This window comes from Elephantulus edwardii, unplaced genomic scaffold (genome assembly GCF_000299155.1).
Source record: "Elephantulus edwardii isolate Elephantulus edwardi_28Jun2011 unplaced genomic scaffold, EleEdw1.0 scaffold00024, whole genome shotgun sequence".
NCBI lineage: Eukaryota > Metazoa > Chordata > Mammalia > Macroscelidea > Macroscelididae > Elephantulus > Elephantulus edwardii.
Genome location: NW_006399774.1, coordinates 17,434,566 through 17,455,928, shown reverse-complemented (window position 1 = coordinate 17,455,928; position 21,363 = coordinate 17,434,566). Strand labels below are relative to the sequence as shown.

General features: G+C 42.7%; 1 protein-coding gene across 1 annotated transcript in view; it reads right to left on the bottom strand.

Moving 5' to 3' along the window:
* PACRG (PARK2 co-regulated) overlaps positions 1 to 21,363 on the bottom strand; it is an 870,811-nt gene that overhangs the window by 306,728 nt on the left and 542,720 nt on the right. Inside the window, exon 4 of the mRNA XM_006882777.1 lies at positions 11,409 to 11,558. Within this exon, the coding sequence (XP_006882839.1) occupies positions 11,409 to 11,558 (150 nt within the window). The remainder of the gene's footprint in view (positions 1 to 11,408; positions 11,559 to 21,363) is intronic.

Here is a 21,363-nt window from a genome sequence, read left to right as displayed (position 1 = left end):
GAACTGATGGAAATATTCAATCTAAAAAACTGCTAGCTTCCTGCAAGGAGGGGTGCTTCTGGCCAAGGACTGGGAACCAGCTGGGAGCAGAAAGGTGAGACAGGGGAGAGAGAGGTGGGGGAGCGAGACTAGGCCTGCTCTTCAAACACGGCTTCACAATCCAGTAGAGTCAAGAAGCCTGTGGCCTCTACTCTGTCCCTGACCTCTAAACACCCAGCCTCCGAGAGGAGCTGGACACAGGAAACCCAGTCTCCACACAGCATGACAGACGTCTGTGCACACACACGGGACAGCAGTTCTTGGCCCGAGGGGAACCAGGGAAGGCTCTGGACAGGAAGGAAGTTGGGTTTGACTTAGCATGAAGGACAAGGTGGCTAGTCCAGTCCCAGTACTGGTCACAAGGATGGATATTCAAGGGGAAGAGACAGGAACATTCGATCCCACGCCCATTCCAGCCAACAAGGCCTGGACCATGCCTAACAACAAGAAGTGTAGACAGAGCAAACTCGCCATTGGTAGAGACACTTCCTACGGTGCCTGGGTTGTGATGGGGAGTTCCCCTGACAGATTCCTCCAGGTAAAATCACAGGTGGGAGACCTGGCAAAGCTAGAGTCCTGGAGCTGACACAGGTGAACCTGAGGTTCCCATAATCATGTTATTAAATTCTGATTAATTAGAAGAGATTTCCCTTGGCTTCCTTGGAAGAATCACACTAAAACACACTCACACACTTTTCTCTGCAGCGCTGTGAGGCAGGTGGCGCGCCTTACCTCCTTCCTGCAGGATTATCTCCTCACTTCTCTCCTTCATGCACTCAGTCCCCGGGGCTCACCCTTTCCTGCAGAAGGCCTCCCTAGAGTTCTCTGAAGGTGAACGAGCTTTCATCTAACCAACAGCTTGCTTCTTGAATTAGATAAACGGAGGCACAGCTTAGCTGCACACCCTGCCTAATGTCATACAGACAGGAAGTGCCTGAGACCGGAGTCAAGTGCAGTGCCTCTGATGTCTGACCTCCTTGGATTCTACACCCTGTGCTCAGCTCCAGCCACCCCTGCTGGCTACTTGCTTTGATACTCGTCCAAGGTGTCTTTTGCTGCCTGTCCCACCACATGGATTCCTACCTGTCGGTCCAAACCCCAGTCAGACATGGAGAGACCTGGCCCTTCTGCTCTGAGGACTGGGCAGGTGACAGGTGCAGGTGGTGGAGCCCTCACCCTGACCAAGTTCACAGGGTCTACAGATTGCCCGAGAATTTATTTCAAACTTGTCAGCATGGGAGGAAGGCTTAGGCCAGGCATGTTGCTGTTGTTGTTTAATGCCGTCGAGTCGTAGACGACTCATAGCGACCCTATGAACGAACAGCCTGAGCACTGTTCGTACATAGAGTTTCCAGAGGCAAGCCATTTTGGAAGTGGGTGCCGCTCCTGCTTCCAGGCTTGATTTAGTCGGGAAGCTCCAGCCAACACTGTCCACCATGGGTGCCCATTACCATGATTGGCACATCACTGTCACAGGCTTCAGCATCACAGCAACCACGAGTTACCTCTGTACAGCAACGCACAGACCAGTGCTATACCACCTAGAAGAATGTTTGACAGGAAGACAATTTGAACCCTTTGGACCCTTTGGGTTTAAGGCCGCCTCCTGGTTCAAACCCTAGGCCCAGGCTGGCTAGCCTTACTCCAGGGACAGAGCAAACCTGCACGTCAAACACATTCCCGGAAAAGCAGTCCACTCCAAAGCTTGCCACAATTCCTGCACTCCCCACCACCATGCTCCTGCCTTCTGGCAAGGAGAGCTTCCCAGGCATAGTTCTCTGAAATGTCCCTCTTGCAGAACAAAGTGCATGTTCTTGTCTGGCTGCAGTGCCTCCCCAGAGCCCGGCTGGGGTGGTTAGGATTCCCCACAGAAGCTTCTAGAGCTGCAGAAAAGTGTCTGTTTCTCAGTAGTTAAATTGTGTCCTTAAGAGAAAATAAAATGGTTATTCCCCACATCTCGTCTGTCACAAATGCCCCAGCTGGTCATCCTTTCATAATAAGCAAACGTTCCTGCCAACAGAGAAGCCTATTGCTCTCCGATCTGTGCCAACTCATAGCAAACCCCCATCAGATTTTCAGGGACGTGAATCCTCATGGGAGGAGACCATCCACCCTTCACCCATGAAGTGGCTGGCGGACCTTTCAGTTAGCCTGACATGTCACACACTATGCTACCAGGGTTAACAGAGAAGGGACAGTAACGTCACGAGAAGAGGGCAGTGAGAGGGAGTCAGCGTGGTGACGGCGTGTGGGGCAGTGAGCACCTTCACCTTCATTTACCAGGGAGGGACTCGCATCCCAGCACTCCCTGGAAAGAGGGGCCCAGATATCATGCTGTCCCGCCATCCCTGGTCATCATCCTGCAGGCATCACATTCTCAGTTACACCCCAAAACTCTCTGGGAGTTGTCTCCCTGCAGGACCACACAACCTGGGTGCCCCTGGAGAAAGAGGGTGTTCAGGTAACTTCCAGCAGGTTGTCTGCTCTCTTACGAGCAACTTTGCAAGGAAATCTGGGTCAAAAACAAAAAGCAAAAACCAAAGCAGTTTGAGTGACAAAACCTTTTGTTTGATTTGCTAAGGTACCTGTGGATCTTGTAACAGTGACAAGATCTTTTAGGATGAGCTGAGGACAGAGTTCCTTGCTCCAGGCCAGCTCTTCACCTGCGGTGCATCCTCAAATCACTGCACAAAGGTCAGCCTCCACGGACACGCGGGACTCCAGCTCCATTCCTGACGCGAAGGCTCAGAAGTTTTTTATTTAATTATTATTAATTTTCATGAAAATTTAGAGAGATTTTGGATTTCCATTCATTCACTGTTGCACTTTTCTCCCTGCCCACCCCTCCCCTTCAGTTTGTTCTTCTCTTTGAACAGTCAAAGAAAAATTCTTTCATTGTCATGCAATCCCTCCCCCCAGTGCTTACAGAAGAAAGAAAGTGGAGAAGTGAAGTCTGAGGGGACAGCTGTCTACCATTCCTTGAGGGTGTGCTCTGTGGAAAAGAGATGATGCATTGCTCAGAGTAGCTGAGACTTGAGCTAGAAATCCAATGGCATGGTAGCCACAGCTTTGATTTCCACATGGCATGTGCCTTTATCTTTAAGAAGAAGAATCTCATTAACTCATAAAGCAACATAAAAAAAAGACTGAATGAGCGTATTGAGACTTTGTGAACTGGGCTACTGAGTTAATTCCACACAAACATACCTTTGTACAAGGCTTGCACAGTCAGCACGGGGAGGAGAAAGCCTGACATAAATACTTGTGGAATCAACAGTCAAATAAACGATGTATCTCAGGGCTTTGTTTCGAGACCACTGCAGTAAAGCCCGCCTTGAAATCTAGAGTAGAACACACACTGCATGGGTTCCCGGGACACTGAAAGGCAATGTTTAGGCTACAGTGTAGTAAATGAAGTGAACAAAGGCATGACGAGAAAGTCAGCAATACGCGAGAATGACCAACATGTGGCAGAGACATGGAATGAGCACGAGCTGCTGGAAGATGGTTCTCAGGGTAAGGCTACCACACCTAAACACAGCACCTTCACTGCTGGTGCAAATGTGGACTGGCACAACCACTAGGGAAGGCAGTCTGGCACTTTCTCAAAAGTGGAAAACAAAATATCATTTGATCTAGTAATCCCACTACTGGGAATGTATCCTAAAGAAACCAGAGCCCTGGTGCAAACACAAGTATGTACACGCATGTTTATTTCTGTACTAGTCACAATAGCAAAGAGATGGATGCAACCCAAGTGCCCATCAATAACCAAATGCATAGAAAAACTGTGGTGCAATGGAATAGTATGCTGCCCTGAAAAACAGAGAACTTGTAACCTGCGACACAGCATGGACGAGTCTGGAGACATTATACTGAGTGAAGAATCTCAGAAAAGGACAAGCACTCATCACACCAACGCTATAAAATAGGATTGACATTGTGGGAGGAGAACAGGAAAAGAGAGGCTAGGTAATGAACACTGCACTGGAACAGATCAGGGCAAGGACTGTCTGAAAGGAGTGCATCAGTGGTTACATGGAAGACAATTAACAATCTGGAACAAGAATTGCATTGGTCAGGAGGAAGGGAGGGAGGACCATGCATCAATGGGGAAAGAAAAGCCAACTTTCTATAAACTTTCATTAAAATCACAATATATAAAAACTCAGGGGGGAAAAAAGACATCATAGAAGCACAACAAAGCTAAGCACAACAAAACTTAGTTCAAGGCAAAGAGCTTTAGACTAAAGGGCCCCCAATGTATCTATGACAGTGGATTTGGCTTTTGGTTTTAAACCTGACTACTGGGTTTCTACAGACAGGGGACCCTGCTCTTTGATTATTTCATGTCCTCTGCATGAGGTCTTTACAGGCATGTGTAGAAAGAACTGGGAGTCTCTGAGCCTTGTCAGAGCCAGAGGCGGTCTGAGCGCTGTCCCTGCAGGTGGAACAAAGGAACCATAGCAAGGATGGGTCCAGGGAACAGGCATCTGGGGCCTTGTCTCAGGCAAAAACCAATCGCAGCTGTAAATATGTTAATGTCATTTATCGCCTCCTGCTTCTCAAAGGCAATACACTGCATCATTAATTTTGTAGTTTCATCTCTGAGAGCAGTAATTGGACAGTCCTATTGTCTTAATTTTCTGTAACCTTTAATAACATTTGTGAAAGATCACAAGGGAAAAAGCAAAGAATTGCTGTGGGCAGTCTGACGAACGCATTCAGGATGATTTTGCATGAACTCATCCTCTTTGGCCGAGTAGTATTAGAAAGAGAACATGTTTTAAACACTCCAAATCAGCTGTTTAAAAGGAAAGAAAATAAACGCAGTAACTTGGTCCCATGTTTGAATGACAGAAGGAAGACCCAGTCCAGGTGTTCCCGGCCTGTAACAGCCACGTTTCTCCTGGTTAAAATGTGCTCGCTTACTCAAAGCTCAGGGCTGTGGCTATGACTGCCGGTTGTGTTCAGAAAGGATGCAAGTGCAGAGCAGTTATCTCAGAGCTAATCCCAGAGGTCTGGGTTTATGTGGCCACCCAGCTGGCATTTGGTTATCACAGGCAAGGAGGGTCCTGGGAAACACAGCTTTGCTGCTGTTACTGTGAGCTTAAACCGCACTACAAAGTCACACAAAGAGCTGGTGGATGGAGCCACCCATCGCGAAGAGCCTGTGGTCACGTAGTACTTTCCAATTACCTATTCATGTTGCTCCTTAACAATTTATAGAACTGCTTGAATTATATATGTGGCCAAAATTGTATAATAATGGACTGCCTGAAGAAGGAAAGAAAAAAAAAAATCTGTTTTAGAGCCAACACAGTCAAAAAACTCCCCAGAAGTTAGACTAGGGAGACATCTTTCCCTTTACCTAGGGACCTGCTATCAAGTGGAGGTTGGGGCTGTAAAAAGAGGCGGGCCTTCGAGATGGATTGATACAGTGCTGCACCAATGGACTCAAGTACAACAGAGTGGGAGGCTCCCACAAGGAGGTATCCTGTTTCCTTCTGCTGTTACCTCATCAGAACTTACTTCATGCCGGTGACAATTAATAACATCGCATTTAACACCCAGTGAGAGGCAGACAACATAAGAAGCTCCCAGACACACTCTCTCTAGTTGCCATGACAACCCCATAAAACAGTTGTGGCACAAATAAAAAAAAAATATTATTTTGTGTGATAGAGGAGGAGATTGTCCCTCCTTCTTCAGCAGAGCATCTGGTGCAATCTGGGATTGCAGTGCAGCTTCTTGCCACTAGGCCACCAGAGCTCCCTGGCATAAATATTTTATAGAAACAAGTATTTTAATTTCAAAGGATTTAAATCATTGCTCTAGGCTTCTTCTAGATTAAAAAAAAATATTATTCTTTTTTCTTTTAAAAAAAATTTCTACTAGTTTATTTACAAAATTCAAATGCATTGTTTTCAAGAACAAATTCCTTCAGTTTCCCTCAGTGCCCCCAACCATCAAATTGTACAATCCCGTGATTAATTCCCCCTCCCCCTGCACATCCACATCCCTCTGCTTCCAGCCTCTCCCACCCCTCTTGGATCCTTTTACTCCTTTTACAATAATGGTTTTATACAATATTTATCCTTGTGGAACTGAATTAGTTCACTCAGGATAATGCTCTTCAGTCCCTACCAAGGTATGTATTCTTATTGTTTATTTACTTTTTTTGTGGCTCAGTATAATACTTTTTATTAGTATTGGCTTTAAGCAAGTATCTTTATTTTTTTTTTCTATATATTCTAATTTGAGTGAGAGTTTACAGAGCAAATTTGTTTTCTAACAATCTATGGACGTGTGCTTTTCTCACTCACAGCCACCCTCCCGTTACAGCTGGGTCTCCCCGCTTCCACCCCACCTCTCTCCTGTTTCTCTCCAGCTTCTCAGAGATCTCTCAGCTTCGTCCCTGATCCGCTGTTGATGACTGGAAGACACGCACCCCTGGTATTACTGATCACACCACAGGCCTGTCTGTGGCGAGGAGTCCCTCAAGGATGACCAAGGCCATAATCTTGGGGTTCGACCATCTCGATCACACCAGTGAACCTGGTCTTTTTAATATTTTGTATTTCCCCGCACAAAGATTCTGTTCTGCCTGTCATGTTGTAACTCACAATATAGATTTGGCTGGTTTATTTTGTTAAACTATAGCTTAAAAAAATAACACTAGTAAATAAAAACAACTATTCTTTACTCCTAGGACAGTGATTGTTGGGCCTGTTACTGGTATTAAAATCTATAAAAATGTACATAGGGGCCTGGTGTCGGTGCATTAAAGCATCTGCAGCCTCCCTGCCCTACTTCGTTTCTGGTTGGTCCCCTCCTTTAAGACTTCGTTGCCTATTGGCTGCACTACCTCCCACTTCAGGTCTGATTGGCTCTTCCCTGTTCTACATCATGTGGATTTGAAATGGGGTCAATTGCGCATTACAGTTGAAATATTTCTCTATTTCCATGCTCATTTCAGGGAAAGTTTGGATCACACAAAATGATGTTTTCAAAAAGCAGACATTACATAGAAGGGGGGAAAGTCACAAAAGCATTAAGGCAAGTCTTGAGATCAGAGGGAGCATGATAGGAGAAGGGGTCACTATATTCGAAGGGATTTTCTATCATTTTTTCTTTCTTTATGTAATTATATATCTGATATAAGTCTTAAGAAAACTTTGTGGTGTGATGTGATGAAAATAAATCTGAATCTGAATTTAAGAAAATGATGACTTACATTAAAAATAGGTAAAAAGAAATAGAGAAATACGTGAAATTGTTTTCAAATCAGTGAAATTGAGAATGGATAGGGTTTTTAAAAAAATTGTTACATGCTGTAAATTTCAATTAACTTTCAAGTGTGTGTGTGTATGTGTGTTTATTATATATATAATCTATCTCTGGTGGTCTAATGGCAAGATGCCGTACTCTAATCCTAAAGGCACACGGTTCGAGGCTCCCAGCTGCTTCACAGAAGAAGAATATATATACACAAAACGGCTGGTTTCCAGAGGCAGTTAATTACACTGGAGGAGATTGGCCATCATCCTGCAGTGCAACTGGTGGCCTCAAACTACAATGGGCAATCTCTTCTCCAGACACACACACACAAACGGTTCTGTGAATATGTTTAAAATTTACAGCTGAAGACAATATTTATTAAAACGTTATTAAAGACACGTCATTTTTGTAGTGAAAGTACCGCTGTAGTTAGAAGCCCAGTGATGCACTTCTTACGGTGGAACTGGACATGTGGCAACCCAGCACCGAGAAGAAGTGTTTCAAGTTTTCATCGCTAAAATCATCTGTTTTGGGGATGTGTTTCTTTGGAAATAGAGCAAACTTCATCTTGGCATTGCACAGACAGGTTTCCAAGATAAGAAGAAAATGAAGCTGAAACATATTTTCCATCCTCAAATGTCAGAAGACTAGTAGTAAGTAGGAAAACAGCTTGAAAATAGAATTCTTAGCACATGCATCTGGATATATTCTGAAACAATTAGCTATGCTTGAGAAAATGAAGGGTCATTTTATAAATCATAAACCTTCCACACTGATAAAATATAAATAGGGATATACTCCCAAAGCTAACCACTTCTTTTGTTATGCATATAAACAATTTTGAGTTAAAGAGTTGAAGAAAAATACAACAAGAATATTGTACAAAGTGATTATTTGTTTAAACAGTCTGGACCTCCTAATGAGATACAGCAATCACTGTGCAGCTTGATTTACTCTTCATACATTTGCTTGAGGATGAAGGAGATTACAGTTGCCTTTTGACTATCACTCTTTTTCTTTTGCATTTGAATATAATATGATGCTAGATATAAGTTCCAAATTCTCACGTGACAATGACAGTATTAAATGATACAGTGTTGTGCTAAGTACCTTCTACCAGATACACACAGCAAGGAGTGGGGACACACGCTTCTTGCATGATGAACAAGTACAGAAACAGGAGTCTACATTGCAGAAAAGTTACAAAGCGTTAGCTTTACCACAGTAAGATGGCAATAAAACCAGTGCATATAAGAAGGAATATAAGGACATATAGCTGCAAACACAGGTAGACGCATCCACTGTCACCCAGTTAATACAGACTCAAGGCGCCCGGCACTGGGCTCCCAGGGTTTTAACAGATTCAAGGGACCCAGCACTGGGTTCCCCTGGATATAACAGACTCAAGGCACCTGGCACTGGGTTCCCCTGGTTATAACAGACTCAAGCCTAGCCTCCCAGCACTGGGCTCCCAGGGTTTTAATAGACTCAAGGCGCCCGGCACTGGGCTCCCAGGGTTTTAACAGACTCAAGGCGCCCAGCACTAGGTTCCCCTGGATATAACAGACTCAAGATACCTGGCATTGGGTTCCCACAGTTTTACACTGACCCTCTAATTCCTAGGGGCCCTGGTGATGTAGTGTATAATGTATAGGGCTGCAATGAAAGGTTGACAGTTCCACTGGCCCCTCCAAGGGCGGATGGATTTTTCATCTCTTTCAAATATTTACAGGCTTGGAAGCTGATGGAGGGTTGCCAACACTCAACTGGCAGTGGGCTCTACGTACAAAACAATAAAATATGCAGTAACAGTAACAGGAAGGTGGGGGACAGCTTTCATCATGGGGTTCACCAGGAGCATTAAACAGACTGTGGACTGCCAGGAGCACAAACAAGTCTCTCTCAGAAGTACAGTCGGCGTGCTCCTTAGAAGACAGCAGGTTGAGACGTCGTGCACTCTGAAGATGCTATGAATAGTGACCGGTCCCTGGTGATGGACAGCACACCGAGTAAAGTAGCCATCAGAAACGAGGAAGGACCTCCCCAACATGGACTGACACAGTGGCCGCAGCAGCGGTCTCAAGTACAGGCACAAGCACGAGGACACAGCTCGGTCAGGCAGCTCTTCTACAATCTGCAGGGTTCCTCTGAGTCAGATCTGATCGACACAACCAACAACCACCACAGTATATGCATTCACCAGGCCTCTGTGAGGATCAGTCGCTAATATTGTAGGGGTGAGGATCTGAGCTGCCAATGCAAAGGTCCGCGGTTCAGACCCCCCCAGCCACTCTGCAGGGTAAGGACGGGCAATCTCCTCTGGTGCGGACTTACTGCCTCTGAAAAGTGGGTCAGCTGTGCATCTGTTCTGACTCTACGGTCCATTACAACGAGCATTACAAATCACAAGCTTGAAACCCGCTACTAATTCTTTAGACTTCAAGGGGAATGACTATTCCTGAGATTTCCATGTCTTCATTAAATCTACCTCTAAGTATCTCCAAATTAATGGAATGTAAATATAATGAGAGAACTTAGGATTTCTTGTGTGAACTTTGACCAGATTGAGCACAGGGGCATCAGATCAGCCTCAGACAATGAGCTCAGTGCACATCCGATGCTTCTCTGCAGTGAAACCCAGCTTACTAGTGGGAAACACGATACACATTTATCTCTGCTTCACATACCACAAAGGTATGGAGGTAAAGAAATAGAAGAGTAAAACAAGCAAGCCACCAGAAGAAAATGAATCACAAATATTTTTCATAAAGCAGGAATGCAGTTACTAAGGTGTTCAGTGAAGCCCATTTAATTACACAATCTTAATAAGCCGGTCTTGATTACGAGAACCCAATTTCACTTTGCTGACAGTGACAAGGCCATCAAAGACCTTGAGGTGCCCTTTGACATGTCGTCTCCTCATATGCTTGGGAGTGGCCGTCTGCTCCATCGTTCATCAACATTCCTAAGATCCCTTACCCCAAGTTCCTAAGTCTGTATAATACTGGACACGTAAGTGGTTCCTGCTTATTGAAAGACAGCTGGAGACTCTCTGAGAGTTCCACAATTCTCTGAACGGTCTGTGTCTGCTTAAGCTGATTTTCAGTAACAATTCTGGCACACTGAGAAGACGACTGATTCCAGACAACGAATTTGTTTGTTGTCAGAGCTGCCACGCACTCGGCTTCTTGGTGTGAATTTTCCCCTTCCTCTGTTCACACAGAGGAGCTCCTGTTGCAAAATTTTCATGCAGTGTTCCACTAAATTACTAACATTTTCACATGGCTGTCAGGAATTAACTTCAAATGTTGACTTACGCCATCCTGTGAGAAGTATGAGACTTCAAAGTTAGTAACATAAAAGGAAATTAGATTCCCATCGCTTCACAAGGCACAGAAGGAAAGCCCTGCTTTGCCGTGTAGACAGAACACACACTGCATTCCAAGATCCGACCCCAAACTGGAAACCACTTCGTTCACATCAAATAGACACATAGGTAACCCTTAATCGCTTCCAAAGCTTACAAGACACTATCTAAAAACATTAGAATGGATTATATTATGCATTTTTAATCAATATTCATCATTAAGTAACTACACATGATCGAACTTTAATCTTTTCTCCCAGAAATAAGAGATATTAAAATTTTGAAGTCATTTACTCCAAATTGTAAAAATATTGCTAAAAAACTGACCTTAAATCAACAAGTGGGAACAGACAGTAAGAGTTCAGCTAGGAATATGTAAAAGCAGAATTACATCAAGAAAAAAAATCAAATCAAAACTTAACCAATGTATTCAAAAGACCATTAGAAAACCTCACAATTTAATTAGTGGAAGATTAAAGAACTGCTTCGGAACTCCCGAGCTGCATGATTAAGCCGGATGGACGAGGAGGGAGAGACAGAACTGCTCATTTCACTGATTCCCCAGGGAGCAGCAGGTCCAGGGTGGGAGTCGTGTTCCTGAGATTCCCACCATGGTGCTGGGTTTCTCCACAACAATAAATCCCAAGCGTGCACGACCCATTCCGCTCTGAGCCACTCCCTGTAGGAGCAGAGAGGAGGGCTTGCAGCGGGGAGGACTCACCATTCATGTTCTTGAAGATGTTCAGGATTGGGAGGATCTGGCGATAATAAGGCACCAGGGCTTCGCCCGCCATGTCCGTGGACATCACCAGGTGCTGGAGGACCTTCAACGTGACACAGATGACCTGTCGGTTCCGCAGATTCAGAGCATCTACGTGATGGGAAATGAAAGGAGAAAATAAAGGGCATTACGTTCTGCAGAGCAAAGGAGAGGTGGTCTCACAGGTACATTTCATTAATTCCGACTCCCCTGGGGATTGCCAATGGGCCTTTTGTATTCTAACTTGGAAGGACACGTTTGAGCTCTCATGAAAGGGGTCTCATTTGTGTTACCTGTTCTCCTATGTCGTACCGAGTCAGCGCCAGTCCTCAGAATGCACCCCCTTTAACCAGGAGGCGGCTGGCCTGACAGAGGAGGGATGGGTCGAAGCCTAGGAAGAAGACCAGCTGGTGGGTAGTTAGCAATGCTAAAACATAACGATGATAGACGTCTTGATGCCTTTAGGATCTGGTGCTGGAGAAGAGTGAATACCCTACGGATTCTCAAAAGAGTGAACTGAATGTCTTGGGGAAAAGTGCATCCAGGGTGCTCCTTGGAGGTAAAGATGGCAAAGCTCATCTTTCAGACTTTGGACACGTAGCTAAAAGAGGCTACTCCTTGGAAAGGGACCTCATGGTTGGAAAGAGAGAAGGCCAGGGAAGGCCAGGACCACCACCGAGATGGATCGACATAGCATTGACACAGGCGACTTCAACAACGGGCTGTCGTGTGTCAGAGATGATGAGGATGGTCCAGGCTAGGACAGGTTGGCTGTTCGTAGGGTCACTATGAGTCATACTTGACGGCACCTAACAACAGTATCATGAAGGCTGACAACAGAACTGTTCTTAGGGAACAATCTCTTCCAATGTGCCATCCATACTACCTTTAAAACCATCAGAATAAGATAAATGCTTTCTTTGGAATGGAGCTAGGAGTTGTATAAATGTTTAGAGACAATTTGCTGGTGGAAGTGAACAGGAAGTGACAATATTTAGATTCTGGGGAAGCAGGGAAGAGAAAGGCACATTTTTCCCCAAATATTCTGAACTTATGAAGGAATCAACAGTCATAAACTCTATGAGGCCAAAGGAGTCCAACATCATCACAGAAACACTTCTGAATGTAGAGTAACTAAATGTGGTCCAGAGGTAAGTAAGCAAACCATAATTTGCCCGGTACACGAGACCGTGCCAAGCAGTGTTTGCTCCAGGAGGAGACACAGAATAGGATGGGCTGTAGGACTCTGGCGGAGTCTGTCATGAGCTGGACTACTAACTCAAAGTCTATGTGCCTCCTGTGGTTCGAGTCCAGCAGCAGTTCTGTGCGGGAAAGATGCCATTAGGAAACCCAGTGGAGGTTGCCGCGAGTGGGAACGGGCTAGTGGGCGTGACATTTTGCTTTGCAGGACTTGGGGAGCAGACCCTCAGCGACAGACACCTGCCACAGGCACCTGTCTGCTTATTTTGCTTCTCTTTATTTCCTTTTCACTGTTTTTCACCTCACAAATAATGGGCATTTTCAAAGTAAAGGATTGTAGGTGTTTCATTTAAAATGGGCCTGTGAGTACCATTGTTCCAGCAGTGGGAGCTCACGTCACTGCTCTGCATTCTGTTTTAGTTCTTCTCACACAACTTCGATTCGTTTCATTATGCCATATGACACACTTAACAGGCCGCGGTAGAGTTTGAGCATAACTTTTCTACCCACTGGGAAATCAGAAAGTGTGTAGGGCTCGCGCCATGGTTAGCGGATCGATATTCACTCGGTTCCAGTGGTCTGGAACCAAATTCCCATTATTGTCAAGGTGTGCTGAAAAGTCATGTTTATGATTCAAATGGGAGAGCCAAGGAAGCATCAGTGCTGGGAGATCAAGGGGGGGTTGGGGAAATTGGTTTCTCTAGACCGCAAATTCCTGCCAGGCTCTTCTTCATGGAATGGGCTAGCCTGCCGTGAAGAAGGCTGGCCTAGACTTGACGTCGGCATCGTCTGTTCAGGATGAGAGAGCGACAATGGGCTCAGATACAGCTGCTCTTGGGCAGGTGGTGTGGGACTCCAACAGCATCGACCAGAGGATGCTGAACCCTCGTGTACCTGGCGAGGTGTCCTGGTCTTGCATTCCACCTCCCACTTCCAACAGCCTGGATCTTATCAGCTGCTCGGATTCAGTTAGCTCTACAAACTTTCCCTGCCCTCTCTGTTCCCCACATTTAGAGACGTGACAAGCAGGCACCCAGTCAGGTAGGTCATGCAGACTTTCACTCACCACATCTCTTGCTAGGAAGCCATCCGGGCGGCCAGCCTACAGCATCACTGGGTGAGTGTCCTGCCTCCCTCATCCTAGAGCTCCTCTGGTCCAGGAGGGGCTCCTCTACCAGAGCACACATCCTCCCTCTAACTGACCTCCCCAAGCAGGGCTGAGGGCTTACACCTGCTGAACAAAAGACTTCAAGGTCTCCCCCTCCTCCATGAACAAGGCACAAGCCAGCACAGGGAGGTACTGAGTATAAATTAGAGCTAAAAGAAATAGTGGGTTTAAAAACCCAAGACTACAAGGTACCATTTAGTGGCTATGAAACTCGTTCCTCAGGATCAAGAGGAGGTTCTTAAAAATAAACAGTGCTTGGTTTCATCTTCTCTGGGAACAAGAATGGGCTGTGGGCATGAGGATACTTTGGGAGAGCCCAGCCCCACCACTTCAGATGCAGCCCAGCCTTACTCTGATTTGCTTTTGGAGGTAAGTACAAATGGTGAAAATAGGGATGGGCTCCGCTCTAACACAGGGATGTAACTATCACACTTGATCATACAGCAATGCCTCATTTCAATGTTTGGACAACAGGCCATGGTATATCCTCTGAAAAACAACTCAAACTGCACACAAGGCTAGGGTTGTAGTAATGAAGGCTATAAACAAGCCTAGAGTTGAATGGGAAGACAGAGAGGGGAAAGGGCACATGGGGGGGGGCTGCCCTCATGCTGGTAGTGAGGATTTCTGGTCATATCAAATCTAAAACTATTGTGGTCTTTTCGGGGAGCTGGAGCTATAAAACTCAACTCAGTTTAACAAAACCGTATCTGTGAGCCTGCCAAAAAAAAAAAAAAAAAACCCAAGACAAAAAAAACAAAAAAATGTTGTGCGAGGATTCCGGACAGCTCATGTTCTTCCCAAAGGTGTTAAAGAAGATTGACAGGTTCAGGTCTCAGAGCTTCCTAGTTCCATGGGACGGCTAACACTGATGACACTCTGCTGCGCACTGTTATATGCCAGAAACGAAACACCAACAGTCTACATTTATGAGTTTACTTAATCTTCATCATCAAATATTTTTTGAGACCATGTTACGTGCTAATCAGTGCCATCAAACTCAAGCTTAAATTCATTGCCGTAGAATAAGAGCTAACGCGTAACTGATCCTCCAGTGAGTTTTCAAAGGCTGTAAACTGCACAGGAGATTATCTTCCATAGAGCAAGTGGTGGATTCCAAACACTAGAGAGGAGCTGCCTTAGGGCTAACAGTGCAGCTCCCTGTGGACTGTGCCACCAGAATGCCCTAGTAACGGCTGTAGGAAATGGTGCCTCAAAGGAAGCAAGACAAGTATGGCACCTAGCTTAACAGAGTCTATGATGTCCCACGGAAGAGGGACAAATGCTCTGCTGGGGTATGTATCACTAGGAAGGATGGAGTACATACACAGCGTAGAAATGGGGGCATCTAAGGGGACTTGAGCAATGGGATGTCATGTGGCAGAGATAAAGAGGATGGCACAGGACAGGGCAGGGCTCAGGGTAGTAGACCACAGGATCGCTGTAGAGTCGTACTCAACTCTATGGCACTTAGCAACAACCACCCAGTCTAGGGGTTGAAGAAGACTCCAGAAGCAAGCACAGAGTCAAGAGATGAAAGGATATTACTTGGGTGAAGAGTGTTGCAGGACAGGGAACAGTGTGGTCTGGTCACTCGCTGAGAAAAGGAGTCCTTTTTGACCCCCAAGTCTACTCCAGCTCCTGTAGATGAGGTGCTAAGTAGGGTTTTGGGACCAAAGAGGGTAAAGAGAGAGTCTCTTAACTGGTTCTATCATTATGTATGTGTTTTTCGTGGCATAGTTTGGATGTGGCAGAAACAATTGTGTCAGTGTGTCTGGGTGTACACCAATGGAGGGGGATTAGAGCTGATCTTCCCTTAACAACCAAACAGATTCAAAAGTTTAAGATCCTTTAACCTGAAAAAACGTCCAGCTCTTCTCTGTCCTTATCCATCTTTCTCATCTTAGAATGGATTCACAGTCACATCTCGCTAAGTATCTTCTAAGCTACTCAGCGAGGATGAATAAGATACTGGAAACATCTACATCACTGGTATCACTTTTAAGTGTTTGGTTTTTAAAAAAATCTAAGACTGTGGTGAGTTAATTTTGTTTGTAATTTCTTTGATTGTTATTGTTTTAATGATTACTATGTCTACAATTTTGGAGACATGAAGCTGAGTAGTGAGCTGTTACCACAAAATACATGAATGAGAAAAGACAATTCTCACTAATTTTCTGACTTATCATAACTTTCCTAGAAATAATCTAGGTTCTGTAAAGCCTCCCATGAGTGGAATTACTCCTAAAACTGATAAAATGAGTGCATTATCCTACTCTTTTCATTTCTATATTGAATTTTGTGATTTGTATGTTTTGATGCATCTAAGTAGTTATTAAACTATGCTGAAAAGTTTTTCTGTAATTCTTGACATTAAAAAAAAGATCTGATTTATAAGTAAAAAAATAAAAAAGAAGTCAGTCCAAAAGGACAAATATTGTATAAGACCATACATAACATGAAGAAAAGTTTACATACAAATCAAATCATTCTTGGATGGTTTTAAGGAAAGGAAAGGAAGGGAGAAGAACATAAAAATCGATAACAGACACTTATTAAAAATGAGTAAAGATAAAGGTACTATATAATAATGGGGTGATCAGGAGGCTGTGAGTATTGTATTTAATGTTATAAAAATGTGTATAAATGATTGGATGACAAATCAAAATTTTTTATAAAATTTGACTTACAACTCAATAAAATGAATAAGAGATATAAAATACAAAGTTGAATCAATGCACGTAGGTTGTTCTCATCTAATTTCATGGGCTTCGTTTTTTCCAGGAAGGCCTTTCTGTTGATGGCGTGGAGTCACAAGAAGAAAAGCATAGTGAAGACATTCGAAGGGTGAGCTATTGATCAGGGTAGACTATAGATGATGATGACCAGACAGATTATGGTAGCCATATCCCAGCAGCTGCTGAGCCAATTCCAACATACTGACCTCATGTTGGAAGTTAAAGTCTTCTAAGAGGTGCCTCTGAGGTAAGGCAGAAGACCAGCCATGGGGAGCCCTACGTGTACAGCTCTGCACTGATGTGGGCTCGCTCAGCCTCAAATTGATGGCAACTGAGTGCATTCATTTACTTTGGTAGACATGGGCCTTTCATGTGCCGACTCATCCCAGTGCACATTTCCTTGAAGCACAACAAAATATCACTTGGAGGACTAAAACATAAGCCATGATATTTCCAGTTATCTAATTTCTATGTAAAAGGTAGACAATGAATAAAACAAATCAAATATTCATGAGAGATATTGGTCTGGAGTTTTCTTTATATATCTCTATCTATCTATCTATCTATCTATCTATCTATCTATCTATCTATCTATCTATCATCTATCTATCTACCTACCTATAGCTATCTTTGCCTGTCTTTGATATTAGGGTTATGCTTGCTTTACAGAGTGTCTCTGGGATTGTTCCTTCTTTTTCTATTTTTTGAAATAATTTAAGTAGAATTGGTGATAAATCTTCTCTGAATGTTTGGTAGAATGCAGCTGTGAAGCCATCTGGTCCAGGAATTTTTTTTTGTGAGAGTCTTTTTGTGATCTGCTCAATTTCTTCTTTTGTGATGGGTTTGTTCAAGTGTTCCACATCTGTCCATGTCAATCAGGGTAGGGAATGAGTTTCAAGAAATTTTCTATTTCCTCTATGTTTTCAAATTTATCATAATATTCTGATAATATAGATTTAATTTCCTCTGGTTCTGTTGTGATGTCATGTCTATCATTAATTAATTAATCAAGTTATTAATTTCTTCTCCTTTTTTCTTTAAAGTTTGCCAATGATTTGTCAATTCTATTGACCCTTTTTTTTTAATTTATTGAGATTTTAATGAAAATTTATAGAGAACTTGGATTTCTATGCATTCATTGTTGCAAATTTTCCTCCCTGGTGTCCCCCTCCCCCCACTTCAGTTTTTCTTTGGGGAAAAATTATTTCATTGTTGTACAAACAACGCCCCCCCAGTCCACTTTATTATGCATCTCTTTTTCTGCCAATAATACCTAATCAAATCTTTCTTTTATACAGTTCTCTCCCTCATCTGTTTCAATGCCATGCACACTATTTATCCCCTCTTTTCTTAGTTTCCCTCCAACCACCATGTCAGACCTGTTTTAGAACAGTGGCATTGTGCAGTATTTGTCTTTTTTTGCATCTGAGATATTTCACTCAGCATAATGTCCTCCAGGGTCACCCATTTTGAATAATATTTCATGAATTCTTTGTTTTTCCGTGCTGCCTAATACTCCATTGTGTGAATATACCACAGCTTCTCTATTCATTCATTTGTTGATGGGCAATTGGATTGTTTCCAACTCTTTGCTATTGTGAACAAAGCCATGATAAACATGGGTGTGCATATATATGCTTGAGTGGCGGTTATGGTTTCTTTAGGGTAAATTCCCAGTAGTGAAATTACTGGGTCAAATGTTATTTTGATTTCCAACTTTTTGAGAAAGTGTCATACTGCCTTCCGTAGTGGTTGCACCATTTTACACACCCATCAACAGTGAATAAGGGTTCCAGTTTCTCTGCAACCTTGCCAGCATTTGTTGTTTGTTGCTCTGTTGAATTTTACTATTGTTACTGGGGTGAGATGATATCTTATAGTTGTTTTGATTTGTATCTGTCTCAGAGCTAGGTTGTTTTGAACATTTTTTCATGTGTTTGTTTACCATCTGAATGTCTACTTTGGTGGTGAATGGTCTGTTCATATCCTGTGCCCATTTTGCAATTGGGTTGTTTACCTTTATCTTGTTGTGGTACACAATTATTCTACAAATTCTAGATATGTCTCTTATCAATCACATAATTACCAAATATTTTCCCCCAGTATGTGGCTTCCTTTTTTACCTTGTTGGAGAAGCTTTTGGATGTGCATAGGGATTTGACCCTTAGAAGGTCCTATTCATCTATTTTATCCTCGCCTGGCTTTAGGCCTATTGACTCCTACAAATATGGATGGTTTCAATTGTTTTTCTGTTTTCTATTTAATTTCTTATTATAATTTACTTTCTTCTAGAGGCTGTGGGGTTAGACTATTGTTCTTTTTCCTATTTTATGAAGGTGTTGAATTAGATCATTATTTTTTGCTGCTTTCTTATTTTTTATGTTTGATTATGGCTATGAAATGACCCCTGGGGACTGCCTTAACAGAATCCCAGAGGTATGTTGTATTTTCATTATCATTTATTTCAAGGAACTTTTAAAAATGTCATTCTTTATTGCTTCTATAACCCAATCATGTTCTAGCAAGGTGTTATTTAGCTTTCCACATTGGTGGTTTTATAAGCATTATTTTCTAGTGGTTAATTTCTAATTTATTGCATTGTGGTCTGAGAAGATATTTTTATTATTTCTTTCTTTTTTTTTTTTTAAATTTGTTGAGGCTTGCTTTGTGCCCTAATATGTGGTCAATACTGGGAAATGTGCCATGTGCACTTGAGAAGAAAGTGAATTGCGTTTTAGTTGAATGCAGTAGTTGGAATACATCCACAAGGTCAAATTGGATGAATGTATAGTTTAGCTCTTCTGCATCTATGTTAGTTTGAAGTTGACCTATCCTTTGGTGAAAGCGGCATGTTAAAGTCTCCTACCACTATTGTGGTGCTGTCTAATTCTTTCTTCCATTCTGCTAACAGTTGTTTTATGTTATTTAGCAGGTCTATCATTTGGTACAGAGCTGTTGAACAATGTTATGTCTTCTTGATCTATTGTGCTTGTAATCGTTATATAGTTCTCTTCCTTATCTTTGATGGTAGTGTTCATTCTGAAATCTATTTTATCAGAGATTTGTATTGCCACTCCTGCTTTCTTGTGGATGTCATTTGCTTGGCATACTTTTTTCCAAGCATTTAATTTTTAGTCTATCCTTCTATGTAGCAGAGAGCTGAACAATAAATAAAGATGATAAAAGAAGGATTGATGCCTTTGTGTTGTTGTCCTGGAGAAGAGTATTGAACATACAGTGGACTGCCAGGAGAACAAACAGGTCTGTCCTGGAGAGGGTGATATCAGGCTACTGTCTGGAGGTAAGGATTTTGAGGCTCTGTTTCACATACTTGGGCACATGGCCAGGAGGGACAAGTCCTTGGAGAAGGACATCATGCTTGAAAGGGTGGCGGAACAGCACAGGAAAGGAAGACCCAGGATGAGACAGATTGACTCAGTGACTGGAGTAATGGAATTAGGTCTGTTGGAGATGATGAGACTGGCTCAGTATAGGGCTGATTTCAGAGTTAATGTACACAAGTTTGCTATGAATTGCAGGTGACTCAATGGCACATAAAAACAACAAAAACACCTTTCTCTTCATTTCTTAGATGTGTGTCTTGTAGAAAACATATTGATGGCCTTTGGTTTTGTTTTTATTCATTCTGCTATAATTTTTCTCTGGTGCTTTTAGTCCATTCACAGTAAACGTGATTATTGATAGACCAGTTTTATCAAAGCCATTTTGTCATGTTTCTTTTTTCGTTGCTTTTTGTTATAAGGGCCCATCCATTTTCCTTTTGTATCTCTGAACATAGATGCAAACATCTTTAACAAAATCCTAGCCAACAGAATATAAAAGCACATGAAAAAATAATTCATCATGACCACATTAGATTCCTAAGAGGTATGCAAGGATGGTTCAACATAAGAAAAGCAATCAACGTTATTCACCACATTAACAAAGCAAATAATAAGGACCATATGATCTTAGCAATTTATGCAGAAAAGGCATTTGACAAAATCCAACACCATTTCCATTTCCAATATTAATAAATATTTAGTTATTAATACACTCAGCAAAATTGGGATAGAGGAGAATTTCCTTAAAATAATGAAAAGTATGTATGCAAATACAAGAGCCAATATAATTATCAATGAAGACTAAAAACTTTTTCCTTTCAAAAAGGGACAAGACAAGAATGTCTACTGTCACCACTTCTAGTCAGTATTGTAATGGAAGTACTTGCTAGGGCAATACAACTAGAGAAGGAAATAAACTACATCTAGATTGGCAAAGTGGTGGTTAAACTGTAGGTATATACAGATGTTATGATGGTGTATACAAAAAGTACCAAGGACTCAACCAAAAACGTGTTAGAGCTAGTGGACCAATTTAGTAGGATGGCAGAGTATAAGATCTCTATTAAAAAAAAATCATCAGATGTCTCTACAGTAACAAAGAGAACTCAGAGAAGGAAACCAAGAAAGCAATAATATTTACCATACTTGTTGTTATTAAGTGCTGTTGAGTTGTAGATGACGCATAGCGACCCTATGAATGAAAGACCTGAACACCCGTATAACTTTCATCATTTCTCCAAATTCATAGAGTTTTTGGAAGCCACTCCTGCTTTCAATAGCCAACCATAAATTGACATACTTTGGAGTTAACCTAACTAGAGATAAAAAACAAAACAAAACAAAAGCAAAACCTGTACAAAGAAAAGAACAGAACGTATCTGTAAGACACAATAAAAGACCTAAATAAGAGGAAAACTGTGCCCTATTCATGGATGTTGTTGTTGTTGTTATGTGCCGTCGAGTCG